Source organism: Oreochromis aureus, linkage group 7 (genome assembly GCF_013358895.1).
Source record: "Oreochromis aureus strain Israel breed Guangdong linkage group 7, ZZ_aureus, whole genome shotgun sequence".
Taxonomy (NCBI): domain Eukaryota; kingdom Metazoa; phylum Chordata; class Actinopteri; order Cichliformes; family Cichlidae; genus Oreochromis; species Oreochromis aureus.
The window spans coordinates 39,028,066-39,047,188 of NC_052948.1; the positions used below are offsets into that span (position 1 = coordinate 39,028,066).

The 19,123-nt window shown below is 40.5% G+C and overlaps 2 protein-coding genes across 4 annotated transcripts in view; both read left to right on the plus strand.

The window, feature by feature from the left end:
- The window catches only part of LOC116324950 (putative cytochrome P450 120), a 57,557-nt gene extending 49,553 nt beyond the window's left edge, over positions 1-8,004 (plus strand). For 2 of the 3 annotated variants that reach the window (XM_039615403.1, XM_039615404.1), the window contains exon 9: positions 7,646-8,004. In XM_039615403.1, the coding sequence (XP_039471337.1) occupies positions 7,646-7,730 (85 nt within the window). In that variant the 3' untranslated portion in view covers positions 7,731-8,004. The remainder of the gene's footprint in view (positions 1-7,645) is intronic. The other variant, XM_039615406.1, reaches the window with a different exon arrangement.
- A 356-nt stretch (positions 8,005-8,360) lies between these two features.
- On the plus strand, positions 8,361-18,612 carry dusp4 (dual specificity phosphatase 4). The gene is made up of 4 exons (XM_031745771.2): positions 8,361-9,195; positions 10,483-10,610; positions 12,357-12,576; positions 15,987-18,612. The coding sequence occupies exons 1-4, from the start codon at positions 8,826-8,828 to the stop codon at positions 16,373-16,375; spliced, it is 1,107 nt and encodes a 368-aa protein (XP_031601631.1). The 5' UTR covers positions 8,361-8,825; the 3' UTR covers positions 16,376-18,612.
- Positions 18,613-19,123: the final 511 nt, after the last annotated feature.

A 19,123-nucleotide genomic window follows, 5' to 3' on the forward strand; every position in this document is an offset into this window, starting at 1 on the left:
TTTGTTTTATTGTCTTAAATAGGTGGATATCAAGTTGCAAATGTAGGTAAAAGGCAGTTTATTCCAGTAGATTGACTCAATCAAGTCTGGTGAACTTTGAATGGCAAACTCATGCTGTGTACCAATAGTAAGTCATGTTGACAGTCAGTGTTTATTTATCCCTTATTATTTGACTTAAGATTATGGGAACTCTTTTGATCTGCAGACCAAAATAAAGCTTCCTCCATGAACTGAATGGCCTGTGAATGTTGAACGTGATTTTTCGCATTTTTTGGTCACATTCCGGTTTCGCTAGATGACGTAACCTGACCTAACTCGTTCTTCTGGCAAATTTTAGCAGAGGGAAGCTTGTCTGCTTATGTGGAGCATAAGCAGACAAGCTACCTAGCTTAGCAGCTAGCTGACAAACGACTTGCAGTTAGCTTTCTGAAGTCAGATTAGTTTCTCTTGTTGTGCGAACTGTGTGTCTGAGTTTATGTTGTGGGGGGAGACGGTCATTTAATGCTAGTGAATAGTTGCCATCATTAAAGTTACTCGTAAAATTATGCTGCAGTCACTTTGGGGAAAATAATGGTTAGAGACTATGGCACAATAAAAGCTATGGCCACCATGAGCTTGCGGTCTCTTTGTCTTTGAAATGGTTGCTTCAAAGACAGCGACTAGGTCTGTGACCACTTATCATCTTCAGGGCAATTTTGGTCCATCAGTCAGACAGAGTCAGTCTGCTATCAGTTTGGTTCAAGCTGGCAATCAAATGGTAAATGGACTGGTTCTTACATAGTGCTTTTCTACTCTATCTGAGCACTCAAAGTGCTTTACACAACTTGCCTCATTCACCCAAGCACTTTTTTCTATGCTCTTTCTATGTAAGTGCTTTCTATCTAACGTTCACACTCAGAAGGATGCACCGGAGAACAACCTGGGGTTAGTATCATGCCCGAGGCATGGCATGCAGACTGGGGCAGACAGGGATCGTACCACCAACCTTCCAGTTAATAGGTGACCTGCTCTACCACCTGAGCTACAGCCATTCCTTACAGGCAATGTGTTTGCAATAATAGGACAACTAATAAGACGTGTGATAAATCAATTGCAAATCTGCTGCTGTTTTCATACACAGAAATTCACATGAAATTCATTAGACTGTTTTTAGACAACTTAACAGCAGGATGACATAGGTGCCCAGCTGTTATATATGAATATGCAGAGAATATTTGGCATCCAGTTGAGTCAGACCAATCTGTTGGAACTCTCTTCCCTTCTGTTTGGAAATAGGCTGCCCCCCCACCAGGCGACCTGTGCAATCGTATTACAATCAAAAGTGGTTGCTTAGAGGTTGAGGGTGTTGCATGGCCAACCTCTGAGCAACCAGTTGGTTACCACAACTATTTTTAATTGGTCTCCATTAGCAAAATAAATCAATGCAATCCACAGGCAACCATAGATTTTCCTGTTTTCACTCTAGTGTCTCCGGGGCATTCATTAATGTCTCTGTTGGTGCATTTAACCCAAGCTATTCGTATAAAAAACAGTCAAATGGACTGTTTGGTGTCGGAGAAGGCTTCAGTTTTTACGTCAGGTAACAGCCCATTCACGCACAACAAGTACAAGTATTCAGTACAGGAGAAAAGCTTCCAATAGAATGTAAGCATTAACAGTAAGTGATGCAAAACTCTGGTGGGCACTGTTTAACATCTTCCACTACATGCTGACTGCCTATCGTCATTGCTCTTTGGCAGTCCAACTGTCTGTACACCCCTCCGCACTAGACTGTTTATATTATGCCAAATGCCAAATATTAAAGCATTCTGGACTCATGCCCAGGCTGTGAGACAGTATTTATGACAGGAAGGTACCACAAAAGAGCAATAGCTTCATCCTGGCCACGATCGTAATCGTGTTCACATCAACTGAAACAATATTTGTCTTAATGCGGTAATTTAAAAAACGTAGTTTGAATGCTGTAGTCATACACAATGTGAATAGCTTTGAATATGATCTCACTGTTTCATCCTGTGCTGCTTTGACTATTCAAAATATGCAGTGATATTTGAATGACGAGTGAGTTTTTTTATGTGTGTGTGTGTGTGTGTGTGTGTGTGTGTGTGTGTGTGTGTGTGTGTGTGTGAGTGTGTGTGAGAAAGAGAGAGAGAGACCAAGGGGAAACCAAGCTGATTCACACTGTAATGTGGACATGTAGGTATTCATAGTGCTCCTCAAAGAGGTTAATTTATTTAGCGTCTTAGAAAAAAAGAAAAAAACATTTAGTTGTTTGTCACCACTTTCTCATCTTGTCAGTGAATCTGGAGCAATGCCAAGAGATAGTGAGCTCAGCAGCTAAACAAAGCAAGGCTCTGTCCAAAGATACTTTAAAAAAAAGGGTTCAATTTCTATATGAATCTTTTGAAAACTACAATTTTACTTCTATTATATTTTCTGTGGTTATCGTATTTATTGTTTGGGGGTTTTTCTTTGCATTCAATTAAAAGTAACAGCCTTTAGGATAAAACTGAAAATTGCACAAATAGTTTCCACAAACTGAGGCTCATTCATGGGAGAAGTCAGGCTGTTTGTGCTTAAGGCTAAGAAGGAAGTGGGCAAGAAAAAAACAAATAAGGAAACTGTTGGGTGTGTGTGTGTGTGTGTGTGTGTGTGTGTGTGTGTGTGTGTGTGTGTGTGTGCGTGGCCCCGCTAAGTTGCATTGAAATGGGGATAAGTAGCTGGTGACCTGTTAGATGTATTACTCATTAACGCATGCAGTCTCCACAAACAGGACTGGGCAAACATTACACTGACACAAAAACAAGCCCAAAGCATTTCACCATTGAACTCCATCACGAAGAATGAAGGTATAAAAGCAACATTTGTTGTCTGTGACAGACAAGCAAGAGAAGTGCAGATAAATCTATTAATATACAAACCCAACCCTGAGAAAGTTGGGTTGCTGTGTAAAATGCAAATACAAACAGAATCCAACCATTTGTAAATCTCATAAACCCAACATCTTATTCATCTTCTTTTTACAAAAGTTTTCTTTTCCAACAGTTCAGGGTCTTCTTTGTTATGTTTTTCATTTCATGATTTACCGAATGTTTTCAGCTGATGAAAGGTCTGGACTGCAGGGAGGCAACTTCAGCATCTGGACTCTTCCACTGCGATGCATGCTGTTGGAATAGATGCAGTAATAAAATATGGCCTAAAAGATAGGAACATATGTGGCTTTAAAACCTGTTTATACTTCCCAGAATTGATGTGCCTTTTAGATGTGTAGTCCCAATTTCATAAGCACTAACGCACCCCCATACCATCATGCAGGGTTTTGAACTGAACACTGTGAACAAGCTGGATGGTCCCTCTCTTCTTCAAAGTGGCATCCATGTTGATTCATCTGACCATAGGTCAGTTTCCCACTTTGCCTCAGTTCATGTTGAATGAGCTTTGATGAGCCTGAGAAGATGTTGATGTTTCTGGATCATGTTCACATATGCCTTCTTCTATGCATGATAGAGCTGTAACCTGCAGTTGTGGATGGCACGGCATCACAAACAATGATTTCTGAAAGTGTTCCTGAGTCTATGCAGTGAGTTCAATGACAGAATCATGCCTGTTTTAATGCAGTGCCACCTGAGGGCCCAGGGAGCTCTATTGTCCAGTATTGATTTTTGGCTTTTTGTCTTGCGCACAGAGATTTCTCCAGATTTTCTGAACCTTGTGCTGTAGAGGATGAGATATTCAAAGTCTTTGCAATTAAATAAGATTAAAAAAACCTACTGCATCTATAAATTGTAAAACATTATTTTGAAATTGTTATACCCAATCGTTTTACTTACCTTATGCCAGTTCCTCCTGCTGTTTCGTTTTAGTACCACTTACTTTTCCAACTTTTTGTTGCCCCATCTTAACTTTTTTGAGACGTGTTGCTGCCATCAAACTTAAAATAAGCTCAATATTTTTCTTAAAATAGTTCAATCCTATAATAATATAGGTTTATTAGAACAGTTCCTTAAAATCAAGACTGCATTTTTAGCTTTTCTAAATGCTAAAATGTAGATTTGGAGATAATTCCTCACTTCACTCATTGGCGATCACAAACTCAGGCCAGAGTTTACAAAAGAGAAGAAATATTCTCCTACATAGCAAGATGGTTTCCATTTGCTCTTGTGATGAGTAAATAATTTACCCCTTTAGACCTCTGAAACTGCTGCCATTATTTGGTGGGGCGCTACTTTATGACTGATTTAAAAATCAGCATTTTTAAGCATTCCTCTGGAAAGGTTAAATTTCGTAGTAGCTAAAAAAAAAAGCAAAATCTCCACTGCATAAGCATCAACATGTCTCTGAGAGAAAATATAGATCAGCTGCAAACAGGAACAACCCCCACCTCATCGCTTGCCCACTTCCGCTGCTTAAATCATGCCACCTCTCTCCCACACCCTTTCTCTTTACTTTATTCTTTTGCTTTCTTTTTTGCTTCCTCGTGCTTTTTTTGACATTTTTTTTTCTTTACATGTTACTTTCACTCTCAAAAAAGCACATACACTCTCTGCCTCTGTCAAAGTCACACATGACAAAACACGAACTCATTCATGAGAATGTAGCAGCACTCAGTCAAGGCTTAACCACTGGATTATGGGATTAAAGGGAGGCATGGATTTAGCTGTGTGTGTGTGTGTGTGTGTGTGTTTTTATAGTATGCTGATGTTTAAGGTATCTCATATCTTGGACTTTGTATTTATATATGGGGAAATTCAGCACACTCTCATCAATGGCTGACTACTCATTGCATGCATGTACATGCAATAAAAAATGTAATCTCAAAATAGCAACACTTTTAAATCACTCGATACATCGCACAATATCGTTTGGGCACAAAGTCAGAGAAAAACAAGCCATGGTGCAGGTCACAACAAATTTGGTGATAGTGATTCTAGTGTAGGAAAGACTACAGGCAGACATGTACAATCCCACAAGCCTTATTCATTTCTGCTGTTGTTGTAAATTGAGTTCTAGCTGCTTGGTTGAGCACCCGTCATGTTAGGTCCAGAGTTCTTTGTCTGCTAGCTTTGTGTTAGGGTCATAGATTGTGTATAAAAGTGGTTAGCATGCTAGGTTCACAGATACTTGGAAAGCTTTGATGTGTCGTTTTTGTTTCCAGAGAGAGCGTTTTTTGTCCATTCATGCAATTAATTACACTGCTCACAAATTTGCTAAAAATGTGCTAGTTCTTCTGGATTTCAAATATGTGTCAATTACAATAGCTGAATTCCTGTGTATGGTCGCTCGATATGATAACATTTCACCTGTAGTGTGGAGAAATGCCAGTTTCATCAATTACCCTGAATATTATGACATAGATATGTTGGTTTCATCACTTAGCTGCATGTCTGTGTGTGCAAGTCTCCACAACCAAACCAAAGAACTTTTGGTCTCAGGACGTACATGGTAGCTTAAAATAAAAACTTGAACCAACCGGGAACTTTAAGCATCATTTTGAATGTCAGTGATAATTATTAAACACAAAAACGTTTTGCTACAAGACTAGAATTGCTCGCAACTTTCTGAATGATCTGCACTATAACACAAATGCTTTTGTGTATTTTACAGATACATTTGGATATTTGACTCATCAGTGACAAAATGCTTGCTGCACACATAACAGACTCTGTAAATCTTAGATCCCACAATTTTCCTACTCCTTTTTCCTCTAATGTCACAGGTCTTATTGCCAGTATCCACTTGTTTGTCCTGAAACACTCAGTTATTTCATTCTTATGTAAACTCTTTTCTGTGTTCCTTCATTTTCTGGTCTCTACATTCCAGTTTATCATATCACACAGAACTGACAAGGAAAGACCACGAATAATTTTCCAGAACCTAAACTGTCACTAAAGAAGGAATCAGTGTTTTGCTCAAAGGCACTTTGATATCCATGCATAAGGAGCTGGGCCTGTGAGAGGCGACCTTTTTTGTGCCTTGTTCTTATATGCTGTTGTAACCTTGCTATCAGTCAACAGTATACTTGTGCTGTGTATGTGAATATATAATTTAGACTGACATTTATTATTATTGCATTATTGTTACTTTCATTAGTGCACAATTAAAAACAAGGGTAAATAAATAACCCTTTGGCTGCCTCTGCTGCATTCACAGCCCTGTTGTCCTCCTGAGCTATGCAGGAGAGCTTGTGAATAAGCAAAAATTAAACGTGGAATGGGCAGAGTCAGATGTGCGAGATGGAAACGGAGTAAACAGAAGCGGGAGATATCCTCCCTCTTTGTGTTTCTGTCTCTCTCCTGTCCGCTGTATTGACAGATGACGGCATGCCAGCGAGGGATGTGATGTGAGGGGATGAATGGGTGGACATGAGAGCGCAAGGGAGGGAGGGGAGGATGACATCAGCACAGAACTGATTTCCGGCCAATCCCCTCGCAGCCCCCCTGGCTTCTGTCTCCGCCCTCCCACACCTCTCCCTTGTTGCTACGGCAGCAGCACCATCCCGTCTGTTGGAGGCATTGTTTAGGCTTGATAGTAATGTGCGGTGTTGTGTGTGTGTGTCTGTGTTTATATGGGACGCCAGAGGCTGCAGTCCAGCACAAGTAGACACCTCTTCTTTTGTTCTTCTACCTCCTGCCCTCCTCCTCTTCTTCCTCACCTTCTCCGTTTTCCTTCCCGCCCTGCCTTTCTTTGTGTAGGCTTCCATCTCACCTTCTGTCACCTCTCCGTCTTAACAGTCACAGTCCTTTCATTCATTTTTTTCCTGCTATTTGCCCATTATAGTCCATACACATACACTAAACATGGTGTTCCAACTCTCGGTTTCTTTTTATATATAAAATGGGCAAATTAGATGTAAAGTATCAAGTCTGATAAGGTGACAAATAAAGAGGAACAACCTTAGTAGAAAATTGGCAAACAATGACGGTTGTCACATGTCTAGTTGGGCACGATTTTTACATCAGATGGCCTTCCCCGTGCAACCCCAAAGCGATTTGTGTCTTCTCCTGGAATCAAACCAGGGATATATCCTTGTTAGGTGAATACTAAGGAGCAACTACAGTAAATACCAGGAGTGACAATGACCATATCCTATCATATAATCATTACAGAAATAATGAGTGAGGCCTGGAGTCCATCTGTCTTAATTATTTGCTTCCTGTCATCCATCTTTAAAGGCACAGTTTTGGGATTTTCCAACACCACCCAATGAGGCAATTACAGATCATTTTTGTAATCCTGGGCAATACTGTTCTTCCTGTTGTACAAATAAAAGGGACGCACTCCAGTTGTGTTCAGCTGCATTGTGGGAAACGTGGGCATCAGTTTATGGATAAAAGTCAGCCTTTGCTCCATCACTGCCAACCTTTCTGTCTCTTGAGGAAGTTGCCATAGTACCAAATTGCTATGGTACTGCACTGAGACAGCCTCATTTTTAGCAAGCAGTAAGGATTATTCATGGGTTTGTTCAACTTTACCATCAGATTTTACTTATAGTGAACACATGAAGTCATGAAAATGAAAGAGACAGCCTCCACAACATAGATCCAAACACTCACGGCAACTCAAACACATTATTTTCTCCCACAGCAGCCCACCCATAAAATTGTTAAACATTTTTCCCTGCTGTCTGTTTGTTTGTCTCTTTCAGATGTCTTCTCTCCACCTGTTTGTGTCAGGGTGTCTGCATTTTCCTCCTGTCATCCGCCGCCGTGCTGCTCTCTTTCCTCTCGTAACCATGGAAATGAGATCAACATGCAAATACCTGAGCACACTCGCCAAGGCTGCGCGATAGAAGATGCAAATTGCATCCGCTTGTAGGATTACACACACCCACACACACAGATGCACACCCAGACGTATGCACACGCACACACGGACCCTTGTACGTAAGCGCACACCCACCTGCAGTCCACCAGCAGCATCGCTAACACTGTGCCTTGAATAAAATGAAACTGAGATAAGGGTTTTCAAGTCTGACATATGCAGGCAGTTGAATTCCAACACACGCGAAAACCTGAAATTTAGATTAATTTATTTTATGACCTTAAACTTGTAGACTAAGCTTATAGTAGCCTACATTTGTAATGACAAATGATATCCTTTACAAATTATGAGTCTTATTTGGTTCATTTGATTATGAAAAAAAAATTATTTGTAAGTTTAAACTGTAAAATATCAGTAAGATATAAAAAATATAGTTCAAATTTACTTCTATAACACTTAAATTTATTTGCACTGCTTTGCTTACTTTGACACAGACTTTTAAAATATCTTTAATTTCCTATTTATTTATTTTTTACCTAAAAAATGATCCTTAACTTATGAAGAAGAGCTTGTTATGGTATGAAGCCAAACTCTCCTGCGCTTAATCTTCGGTCCCATCGCCTCTCGTTTCATTGATGTGTGTGTGTGTGTGTGTGTTTTTATGAATGAACGGTAGAGGAGGAAAGGGCACGGGAAACTGGACGCGTTGCGATAGGCTGCTGGTTGGTTGACGTCACCTCCGCCGTGACGCGATGCACCCATTCATAAAAAAAGGAAAAAAGAGAAAGAGTCCTGTGGAGAAAATACTCGGAGAGGCAGAGAGGAGAAAGAGACAGAGGTGACCGGACTGAGCTTAAGAAGTAGTGCGGTTACAACGATGATGTTGATGATGATGACGGTGTTGATGCGCAGATAGAGGAGAAGCGCAAGTGGAATCCACCGCAGGATCCGTGCGCCTTCTCCGGTTTCCGAGGGGTCCGGTGGTCGGGAGGGGGCTTAGATAGAGCGAGAGAGGAGATTTAACGACCGTGAAGCACAGCCTAACAGCCCGAAACGACGTGCCAATGGAGGAGCTATGCGAGATGGACTGCACGGTGCTGAAGCGGCTCCTGAAGGACGACAGTGCCAAGTGCCTGCTGCTGGACTGCCGCTCTTTCCTCGCCTTCAGCGCGGGGCACATACGGGGCGCCGTCAACGCCCGCTGCAACACCATCGTCCGCCGCAGGGCGAAGGGCTCCGTGCTGAGCCTGGACCAGATCCTGGCCGGGGACGAGGAGGTCCGAGTCCGCCTGCGTTCCGGGATGTACTCCGCCGCAGTGCTGTACGACGAGAGGACGCCGGACTCGGAAACGGTGAAGGAGGACAGCACCTTGACGCTGGTGCTCCACGCGCTGTGCAGGGACTCCTCCGACACGCGCATATACCTGCTCAAAGGTAAATTATGTCGTTTACTCTTTAATCCTAGCCTGTGATGGGTAGCAGCGCCAGTTACATCATAAAATTTAATGACTGACATTAATTATTTCAATTAGAGCAGTAAATGTAATGTAACTGATGAATGGCTGGGTATAGTAATTATAATAACTGATACATGTGTAAGCAGTAGGCATTATGCTTAGCAATAAATAATATATTTTTTTAACAATTCATTAAAAAAAACAGTAAAATAAGATAATTATTGGAACATATGTATTGGCATCCATTAATAATAATAATGACCACATTTTAATGAATTGCTATATTCCAGTGGCTAACCTACAATCCTCTCTAGGCCACCAGATATTTTATTTTTCACCAGTTCTTAGAGATATTGGATATTTATTTTATGTGTGTAGCTATTTGTTATCCAATAAACTAGAAATATCCTGCTCAGCGTGTGCTCCCTTCAAATGCACTGGTGTATTTTTTTTAAAACAACACACACACTCTCACTCACTCACTCACATCTACACACATTCACACACAGACCAATGGCTGTGAGCTGAGTGAATGAGGTAATGCTGATGCGTAGAAGCCACATCAAACCGGAGGGACTTACAGGACACACACATAATCGTTTCACACAGAGTCCACTTCGGGTAAATCACCCACAGGAAGCAGCGAAATATTAAAATCAGCATTTGAGTTACACACCCTATATATAGACTGCTGAAAGATCTAGAGGCTGTTGCAAGCTGTGGCGTATTCTTTTTTTTCAGTCTTTCTTTTTTTGTGCATCCTCTTGATGCTGATGCCTCGAAGAACATGAAATGTATGCTTGCAGCTTATAAATCTGACACATTGCAGTTGATTTGATTTGATCCCTGAGGTGCAGAGAGCGACATGCTGCCTATAGATATATGAAAAAAAACAACAAAAGAGTGATGAAACTGTGTTCAAATCCACAGCAAGCAGACACAGGACAGCCCGTCAGGGGTTTAATAGACTTTGCGTCAAGCTACCTGAATGCAGACTAGAAAATCCTGGTGTAGATTGTGCTGCGATGTGAATGCAGGCTTCTTTTGTCCTCATATGTGCATCTGTGGTGTGTTTTGAGAAGTAAACAACCCCCCACCCCCACCCCTAAAAAAGAAGCTGGTATTTCTGTAATATTTTCCCTTCCCGTGGTACTCATTCTTACATGTTTTGCGTACTATTTTGCACCACTTATTAATGTCCTACAGCAAAGCACTGCATATGTGATTGTGACATTATGTATTTTGTTGTTTTTGTATGTTATAGGGGGATACGACAGATTTTTCACAGAGTATCCAGAGTTTTGTTTAAAGGCCAAATCCTTACCGTCCCTCATCAGCCAGTCGAGCATCGACTCTGCCTGCTCGTCGTGTGGAACGCCGCACAATGACCAGGTAAAATGCAACGCGACACAGAAAAAGTGTTAAACGCACCTCACCTTTAAAATAACATCTGCCTGTAATAACATGATTAACATCCGCCAGTGTCAGACTGATGGAAGTCCTCTCTATGCTGCAAGTAGTGTGCATGTTAATGTGTTTCAGCATTCAGTTTATAAAAACATGCGAAAGAAGACATGCTTTTTTATGTATCACACTGACACAGAGCACCCTGATAGTTATTTGCTTTGCTCAGGGGCAAGTCAGCTGCCATTCAAACTTCCAGAAAACAACACAAGAGAAAATAATAATTATGAACACATAAATTGAATATCTTCTTGTTATTTAAATAAGTCTTTTGTCGCATAATAACACGCTGGCCTGGATGTCATAGTTGGGCATTGAGTCACCTCTGTAGCACTTCCTGTGACCTGGTTGGCCTTGTTTTGCTGGTTAGTAAGCTGTTGTTCGAGTCTGCAGAGTTTACGCAATGCTCACAGTCACATGTGGTCAGGGTTTAATTCCCCTGGAACCCACGAGGGGAGCGGCACAGACAAGCCAGCCTCTGTGTGTTTTATAAGAAAAACGTCTGATAGTCTCTGCTCAACCATCAGATGCATTTTTAATTCAAGAAATACTTCCACTTCCTGCACGAGCAGCAGTGGCAGTATAGATTTAACGGGCTGCTCACCACCACCACCACCACAAACATCCCCCTCCTCACATTACACCTCTTAGCAGTATCGATCATTTCCTGACGCTGTGTCACCACCGAGTTCGTCAGCAGCACTGACACAAACAGCCGGAGCTCTTGTCAATAAGCACCGGTATAGACTGCTGATCAGCTGACCTTTCAGATCCAGTAAAAGGGGAAACGGCACGTCAGCTCTTACTTTAACATGTCCTCTGAGCAGTGACATAATCTGGCTCTAAAATGGGAATATACCGTGTTATTAAATGTGCGGTATGCGTGCATGTAACTTGCACCAGTGCAGTGTCAATAGCGAAATTGCCTGTTTTCCTTGAACGATTTTTTTGTGTGTTTAATTGTCTGTTTCACATGTTTTCACGCGTTTGTGCTTACACAATCACAATCTGAGAAAATGCTGTTGCGGAGCATGTTTTTCCCCAGTAGAGCTTCTGAAAGGTTTCCCATATGCTGGTACAATAAAGACGCACAGATATTCATGCTGAATTCGGTGGTTTTGTGCTCATAATTATAAGCCAGTCGATGAGACGCTCAGCTCCAGCAGTAAACTCTGTCTCCAGATGTGAAAATATAAATCAGCTGAAGAGAGAAAGTGACAAACTAAATGGCCCATATCAAATGAGTTTCGCATTATTCACACAGATATTAAGCTGAGAAGCATGGCTAATGTGATTAACAAAATATTTAAGCGAGGTCACGCTTATACTGAAGTCATCCGGTATCTGGCCTCTGCGACTTACCGAGACAATGAATTCTTTGTCTTGCCATGCACACTGGCTTTCACCTAAGGACAATTCTCCAGTGTAGCTCCAAATGCTGCTCGGGTCAGGAAATGTTCCTACAAGCTGCCTCATAACAGTAAATCTTTGTCTTTACTGCTGATTATTAAAACATAATAATAAATGATGGCCCTGCGACAGGCTGGCGACCTATCCAGGACAGCTGGGACAGGCTCCAGCACCCTCCTGCGACCCTGAATTGAATAAGCGGAAGAAAACGCATGGATGGATGGATAATAAATGATCAACTTGCCGTTGTCCTTTTTTTCCCAGGGTGGCCCGGTTGAGATCCTCCCCTTCCTTTACCTTGGCAGCGCCCTTCACGCCTCAAAGAAGGAGGTTTTGGATAGCATAGGGATCTCTGCCTTGCTGAACGTGTCGGCTGACTGTCCCAACCACTTCGAGGGGGCTTACCAGTACAAATGTATCCCTGTGGAGGACAACCACAAGGAAGACATCAGCTCCTGGTTCCTGGAGGCTATCGAGTTCATAGGTCAGTGTGTAAGTGTGTCGTATGCATGAGAAGAGTTTTGTTCATTTTGGGTGAATATTTTGTCGTATGAGTTTTTGCAGTGTTTGCTGATACACGTTAAAGATTCGTTCTCATTACTGATTAATACGCTTATTATTTTTCTGATAATGTGTCTAAAGCTATAGGAAAAGACTAATAGAACATCAGAATAGTTGCAGGTCAACATATTACATGTCTACTTTAAGTAGACTGAGCTGGCATTTTTAACCAGTATTCCTCCTCCATCGAGCAGTGTGGGTTGGACTGCGATGTTCCTTCTTTCTTTGTGGATTCAGTAGTTTCGAGTTTCTGGAAAATGGTGGCTTTTCGATGCTGATGCAGTTCTCCTTTCCTCTTTATCTAAAACATCACTTCTTGTCTAGAGTTTGAACAAATAAAAGCTCCTTTATGGGAAAAAATTCTCAGAGACCTGCCATGGAAAAGCTTTTAAGCTCCAGCGATGATGATGATGACAATTCAGACATTTATTCATAGGACTCTGTCACCAATTGTTATTTCCAGGTTAATCGTATACATCTCAGCAGACACTGCAGAGGCACCGAGAGATAAGACAGATTATTTGGAATGATGAAATATTACCATCAGTAATCTCTCTGCGACATACTCTTGTTTTGTGTGTGTTATAGGCGAGTCTAAGCTTTGCTTTTGCTTGGCATATCCATGCTGTGCATAAGGCACGGTGTGTGTGATTTCTGTGTTGTGAGCGTGTGTTTGTGTAGGTGCTGGTATGCGTCATAGTTAGATGCTGTGGGACCAGAGTGGAGTCTGACTCATCCAGTGTTACTGAGTGAACAGGCGCTGTGGTGGAGTTACCTGAAGTCTGTCTGTGTGTGAATAACTGAGGGAGAAAAATTACAGATATTTGATGTGCGAGATGAGGAAGCTGGTTGTTAGCAATCAGGCAATCTATGCATTTAAAGAAAAGCCAGTAAACATCTGATGTTGTGTAATTCTGCTCATGTGCCCAAGAGGTGGTGGAGTGAGAACTAAACATAAAAAACAACACATTACATAAATTCACTCTGTTTTCTTCTCATACTGTGCATCTGACTTCCTGGAGGTAGCCATACACATTATACAGGAATTAACACGATGTCCCACTAATCACACTAACTGAGGCTTTAGGGGAGAGGAGAAACTGTAAATGCTTGGCTTAAATTGTTACCTAAATCTGGTTATTCTCCTTAATGGAGTAATGGCGTGCATCTAAACATACTTCAAGAAGTAGAAGCAGAAATAGGTTGGGGGAGGAAGTGTGAAAGAAAGGCTGATGACTCAAATTTTGCACTTGTGCGTGTCAGTAAAATGTGATTCGCTGCTTTCTCACTTTGAGGTTAGTTATCGGTTTGACTGTGCAGCGAGGAGAAGGCGTTAAAGTGTGGAGGACAGGAAATGAAAACAGTTTGAGGCAAAGCCTCACTGTACATCTGCTGTGTTTAAAAATACTTGGTGGCTGTAAACAAAATGTAGATTCATGTGACACTTTGTTCACAGTGTATGCACTAAGTGATGATTGGTGACTGGTAGTTATTTCATTTTCTTCATTATAAATCATGAATAAAATATTTTTTTCTAATCAGTTGATAATAATTCAGCTTACAAAAAGCACAACATGTCATAATTTCCTCTTATGTCTTGTTTAAAACCAAAATATATTATTTTTACAGAAATGAGAGAGAAAGAAATGTGTATTTGAGAATTGGAGACCTTTTGATTTTTGCAATTTTTCCTTAAAAAATTATTAAAATATCAAATTTTTGCTGGAAAACTTTATGTTGAAAGTGCTAATTCTATTCAGAAGGAATTAGTGACATTTATTTTATTTTTAATGTAAAATTAGATTTGCATTATCTCACTGCTAACCAGTCACCTAAATAAAAGGATGGAAAGCTCACTCTTAAATAAAGTGCTACAGATTCCACAAGCACTTACAACTTAAAATTATAAAAGTGTCATTACAACAGAAACATTCAAGCAAGTTTAGCTACGCATAAAGACAGTGTTGTATTTGGTCATAACTTGGTAACTAACTTTTCCAGATAAATACAAAATTACTATAGAAAAATCATGGTTACATTAGTGACAATGTAAGTATGATGTTACATCAAATCACATAATGTTAATATGTTATAAAATGTAAATGTAGCTTATTTACAAGTACATTATTTGACTGTTTAATGCTAATTGGTGCCAGTCAACTAAATAGAAAGATGGAAAGCTCAAACTTAAATTAGCTGCTACAAATTACACAAGCTTAGTGCTGAGATAAAAATAAAAACAGAACAATCTAGGTAATTGAATTTATAGCCAAAACCCCCGCCCCAAAACAAAACAAAAAGTGTGCTACTAAGCTAGCTTGGTGATAGCATGCTAGCATGTGCAGATTGACAACGCTACCTTGTTAATATATTACAAAATACTGAAAACTTTGTTAATACTTAATGCTTACCTCAAGTTTTCCTAAATAGCAATTCAATAAAAACAAATCAAACATTTTGACCTCATACTTACACTAAAAAAGGGTTCAGAGACTGATGCTTCATCTTAGGGTACATGCTTGTTAATTACTTAGGCCTGTATAAACTTACCCAGCAAACATGCCTGAAACTCTGACATCATATCCCTGGTCAAAAGACTGTGAAAACTAATTTATAGAGAAACGGATGTTGACATTATCTCCATGTAGAATAGAGGTCAAAGCAATATTTCTTTACAAAGTGAGACATATTAATCAGATTGTGACAATGAAGAAATTAAATCTGCTTTTTTAAAACAATGACTAATCTGGTTAGAACACGATATTAAATAGACAGCCACATATTTTTTTTTGTACAAAAAATAACATTTTTAAGCCATTTATGTTTCTGTCTAATTTCTGTCTTATTTGAGCGTAGTTAACATAAAGTGTCAGACTATTATAAATGTTGCCTCTGTCAACATCACAAACCCAGGGCCATGGCTAGCTCACTAGAAAATAAAGTTGAACCAGAAAGCTTCAAGACAGTAAAAAAATAATTGTTGAACACATACTTTATCTTAGCAGAAAGTCTAACAAGAATATCCAGGGAATTGTCCTTGTCATTTGCAACTATTTTTCAACCATGAATAGATGTTGATAAAAGTCCACCGGCCAGTGATTAGTCAACATTGAAGTGTTTGCTGGATATTTCCAATTCATTCAGTACTTGCTGAGACATTTAACTGGGTCCATAACAATCATTCTATGAAATCTATGGACATCTTCATAGATTCCATGGCAATCCCTCTCACAGTTGTCAAGAGATTTCAGTCTGGGGTTTTATGTATTCACTTAAAAAATAATCTTTTATTTTTTACTGACCTTGCCGACCTGCTCTCCTCTGTCTTCTCAGATTCAGTACGGGACTCCAGTGGGCGAGTGCTGGTGCACTGTCAAGCAGGCATCTCCCGCTCTGCCACCATCTGCCTGGCCTACCTGATGAAGAGAAAGCGGGTACGTTTGGACGAAGCGTTCGAGTTTGTACGGCGGCGCCGCAGCATCATCTCCCCCAACTTCAGCTTCATGGGCCAACTGCTGCAGTTCGAGTCGCAGCTCCTCGCCACCTCGTGCGCCGCCGAAGCCGCCGCCACGGCAAGCCCGCTGCTCGGACCCAAGACCACGACAACCGCCACCTCAACGGCAGCCACGCCCACCTCGCCGTTCATTTTCAACTTCCCAGTTTCTGTTGTGAACCCCGCTTACCTGCACCACAGCCCCATCACGACCTCCCCTGGCTGCTGATAGACTGCCAATCCAAGCCTTCCCTCAATACAAAGCGAGCACAGACTGGGGCTGCCGTTGGTAGTATGCTTCAGAGCACGGAGGTGAGAAGCGTCATGGTGCCTGATTCAGAACTCAAAGACTGAAAACAGTTTTTACAGTTTAAAAACCAGCCAATGCTCCTTTCATGTCATTGACATTTATTTAAATCAACCAAAAATGAACTGGCTTTTGGGTTCAGATGGAGTGTTGGACTGATGTTTACTAAAGATACAAACTCTTCCTTGGAAAAAAAACAAAAAAAACAACGAAAAAAAACAAAACAATCACGCCGACCGAGACACACTGACACACAAACCCTGACACAGAGAGGCATGAACAGCAGCAAAACTGTCTTTCTCTCTCTTTTTCTGCCCCTCTCTCTACGTCTCTCACACACACACGCACACACATACACATTCATGACTGCCAACTGAATAAGCTCAGTATGAAGACAGGGTCTGTTGCTATGGAGACGACAGGTCTTTAGGAGAGGAGATGGACACAGGAAGGAAGGAAGAATTTTAAGCACCCGCTCTTTCCCCCTTTGGGTGTCCCTCCTTCTGCCAGACAAAAGAGATAGATGAAAAAAAACGAGGGGAGGAGACGGTGATAGAAAGCAGGAGCCTCTTCAGTGACAGGTGCTCTGCCGGCGTTCCGACCGGAGCTTCCTGTCTTTCATACGTCCTCTTCCTCTCCCTGTCTCTCCCCCTCCCCACACCTTCCTCTCCTTTCCTTTTCATCCTTTTATATTGCCCACTCCTTCCATCCTTCTCCTCTCTCATCTCGCCCTCTCCTGTCTGCCCCCACCCCCCTCATCCGCCCTTTATCCTAACACTGGAGAGGCTAAATAAATGTAATAAGATGCCAAATAAATGAAAAAGCCAGGGTCTGTGTAAATAGACTGGGGAAACCCCTCTACCGGTCCCATACATACACGCTTTTTTGGGACATTTTGTGGCAACATCTTCCAAATTTCCTGGAGTCTCCTTTGAGATCAGAAGGCAGGTTTAGAGCATAGTGGTTTTGGAAGACAGCCACTTAAAGGGCCATCGTGGTGGTTTTGTACTTTTTTAAACCATCATTTGTCATGAATTTTTTACTACTGATAATTTTCCAAAACATACACAAGACACTGGCTTCGAACCTTCTCAGTATTTTTTTTTATAGTGTACTGAAATCAAGCGAACACCGCCTGATATGAGGTATTTTGGGAAGCTGACGTTTGTTTATATAACGGGCTAATGTGCATCATCACCAAATGGTCCTTTGAGATGTTTGTGCCTTGTTCACAAGGGTATCCTATGGATTTGCCAGTGGAGCATTGTTTTCTGTTCACTCTTACACCACAGCATCGAAAGAGCAAAACTGTCTCCATTCATCATTTGCCAGACTCACACAAGCACACACACAAAGACAAGTAGATTTATATGTGCAAAAGATTTCCCAATCCACAAAAACATGCAAACATGCTTGAATGGGTACTTGAATGGACAACACGATGATGACAATGGGAGAAATGTTAAAGGTAGGACTTTAAACCATGGGTGCTTTTTCCACTCACCATTGGAGATCATAAAGTAGAATCCAGGTTTTAAAAAATTACTTATTCATTTGATTTATTTATATATTGTATTATAAACATAAAATTTGCCTCTTTTTTTAAATTTTAGAGCTTTATTATATCATGATTTGAGATAATATTTTATATTATGTTTGCTTCTGACCAGGCTGAGCTCCACACTGTGCCAGACAAGCAAAGGCAAAAAAATCCAAATCCAACTACAGTCACCAGAAGAAACAAAAAAACGAAAATTTGGTCTGTTTTAAAAGATTATCGACACTTATCTCTGTAGCACTTTGAAGTGATGCAATACTGTATTTGTAATCTTTGACTGATTTGCACGTCATGGCGATGCTCAACTGACTAGACTGTGAAGAGAGAGAAAGAGAGAGAGAAAGAAAACAGCCAATCAGTGAAAAATGCAATACTTTGTACACATCTGTGTAATCCATACACATCTGTCTGTCTGTACGCCTCTCTGTGTTAAGTGTCTTGTCTCGACTGTCTCTGGTCAATGCTGTTCACTCATAATGCAATATCAATCCTCATATATAAAGCAAAACAAATTTCCTTTGGTTTTATTGTGGAATGAATGATCTGTGCATTTATTTATTACTGAAGCTTCACTGTTGAATAAATAATGTTCTTAATTAAAGTTTTGTGTTTGTTTTAATGATGGGATTAACTACTATAATCTCCAATCTATTAAAGCATACAATTTGCCACTTAGCATTTGTAGCAGCTTATGGTGAAATTTTATTATTGGTTTTTGTTTTATATTTTGTAGTTGGTTTTCATTTTTGTTTCATTTTGACTTTGACTTTAAAACATGTCCATCAAAGCCTCATATGGCAAGTTGGGATAATAAATTTGACCAAATTAGCAAAACTAAAACTGAAAACTAATTAAATTTAAAAAAAAAATAAATAAATAAATAGAGGAAATATATAATTAGTTTTCCCCAAACTGTAGTTTTATAAATATTTTTATTTTATTTTATAATTATTCCACAAAAAAAGGAATTCTGTTCCGAGTCTAGGAAAAGGATTTGTAAACGGTGGTGTGGGATTTTACACATGTGTGTATAGAGATAAGAGGAAGCCAGTCAGTTTTCCATAGATTTAGTGGCCCCTTTGCTAGGTGGCCAGTGCTAACTCCTTTGCTAC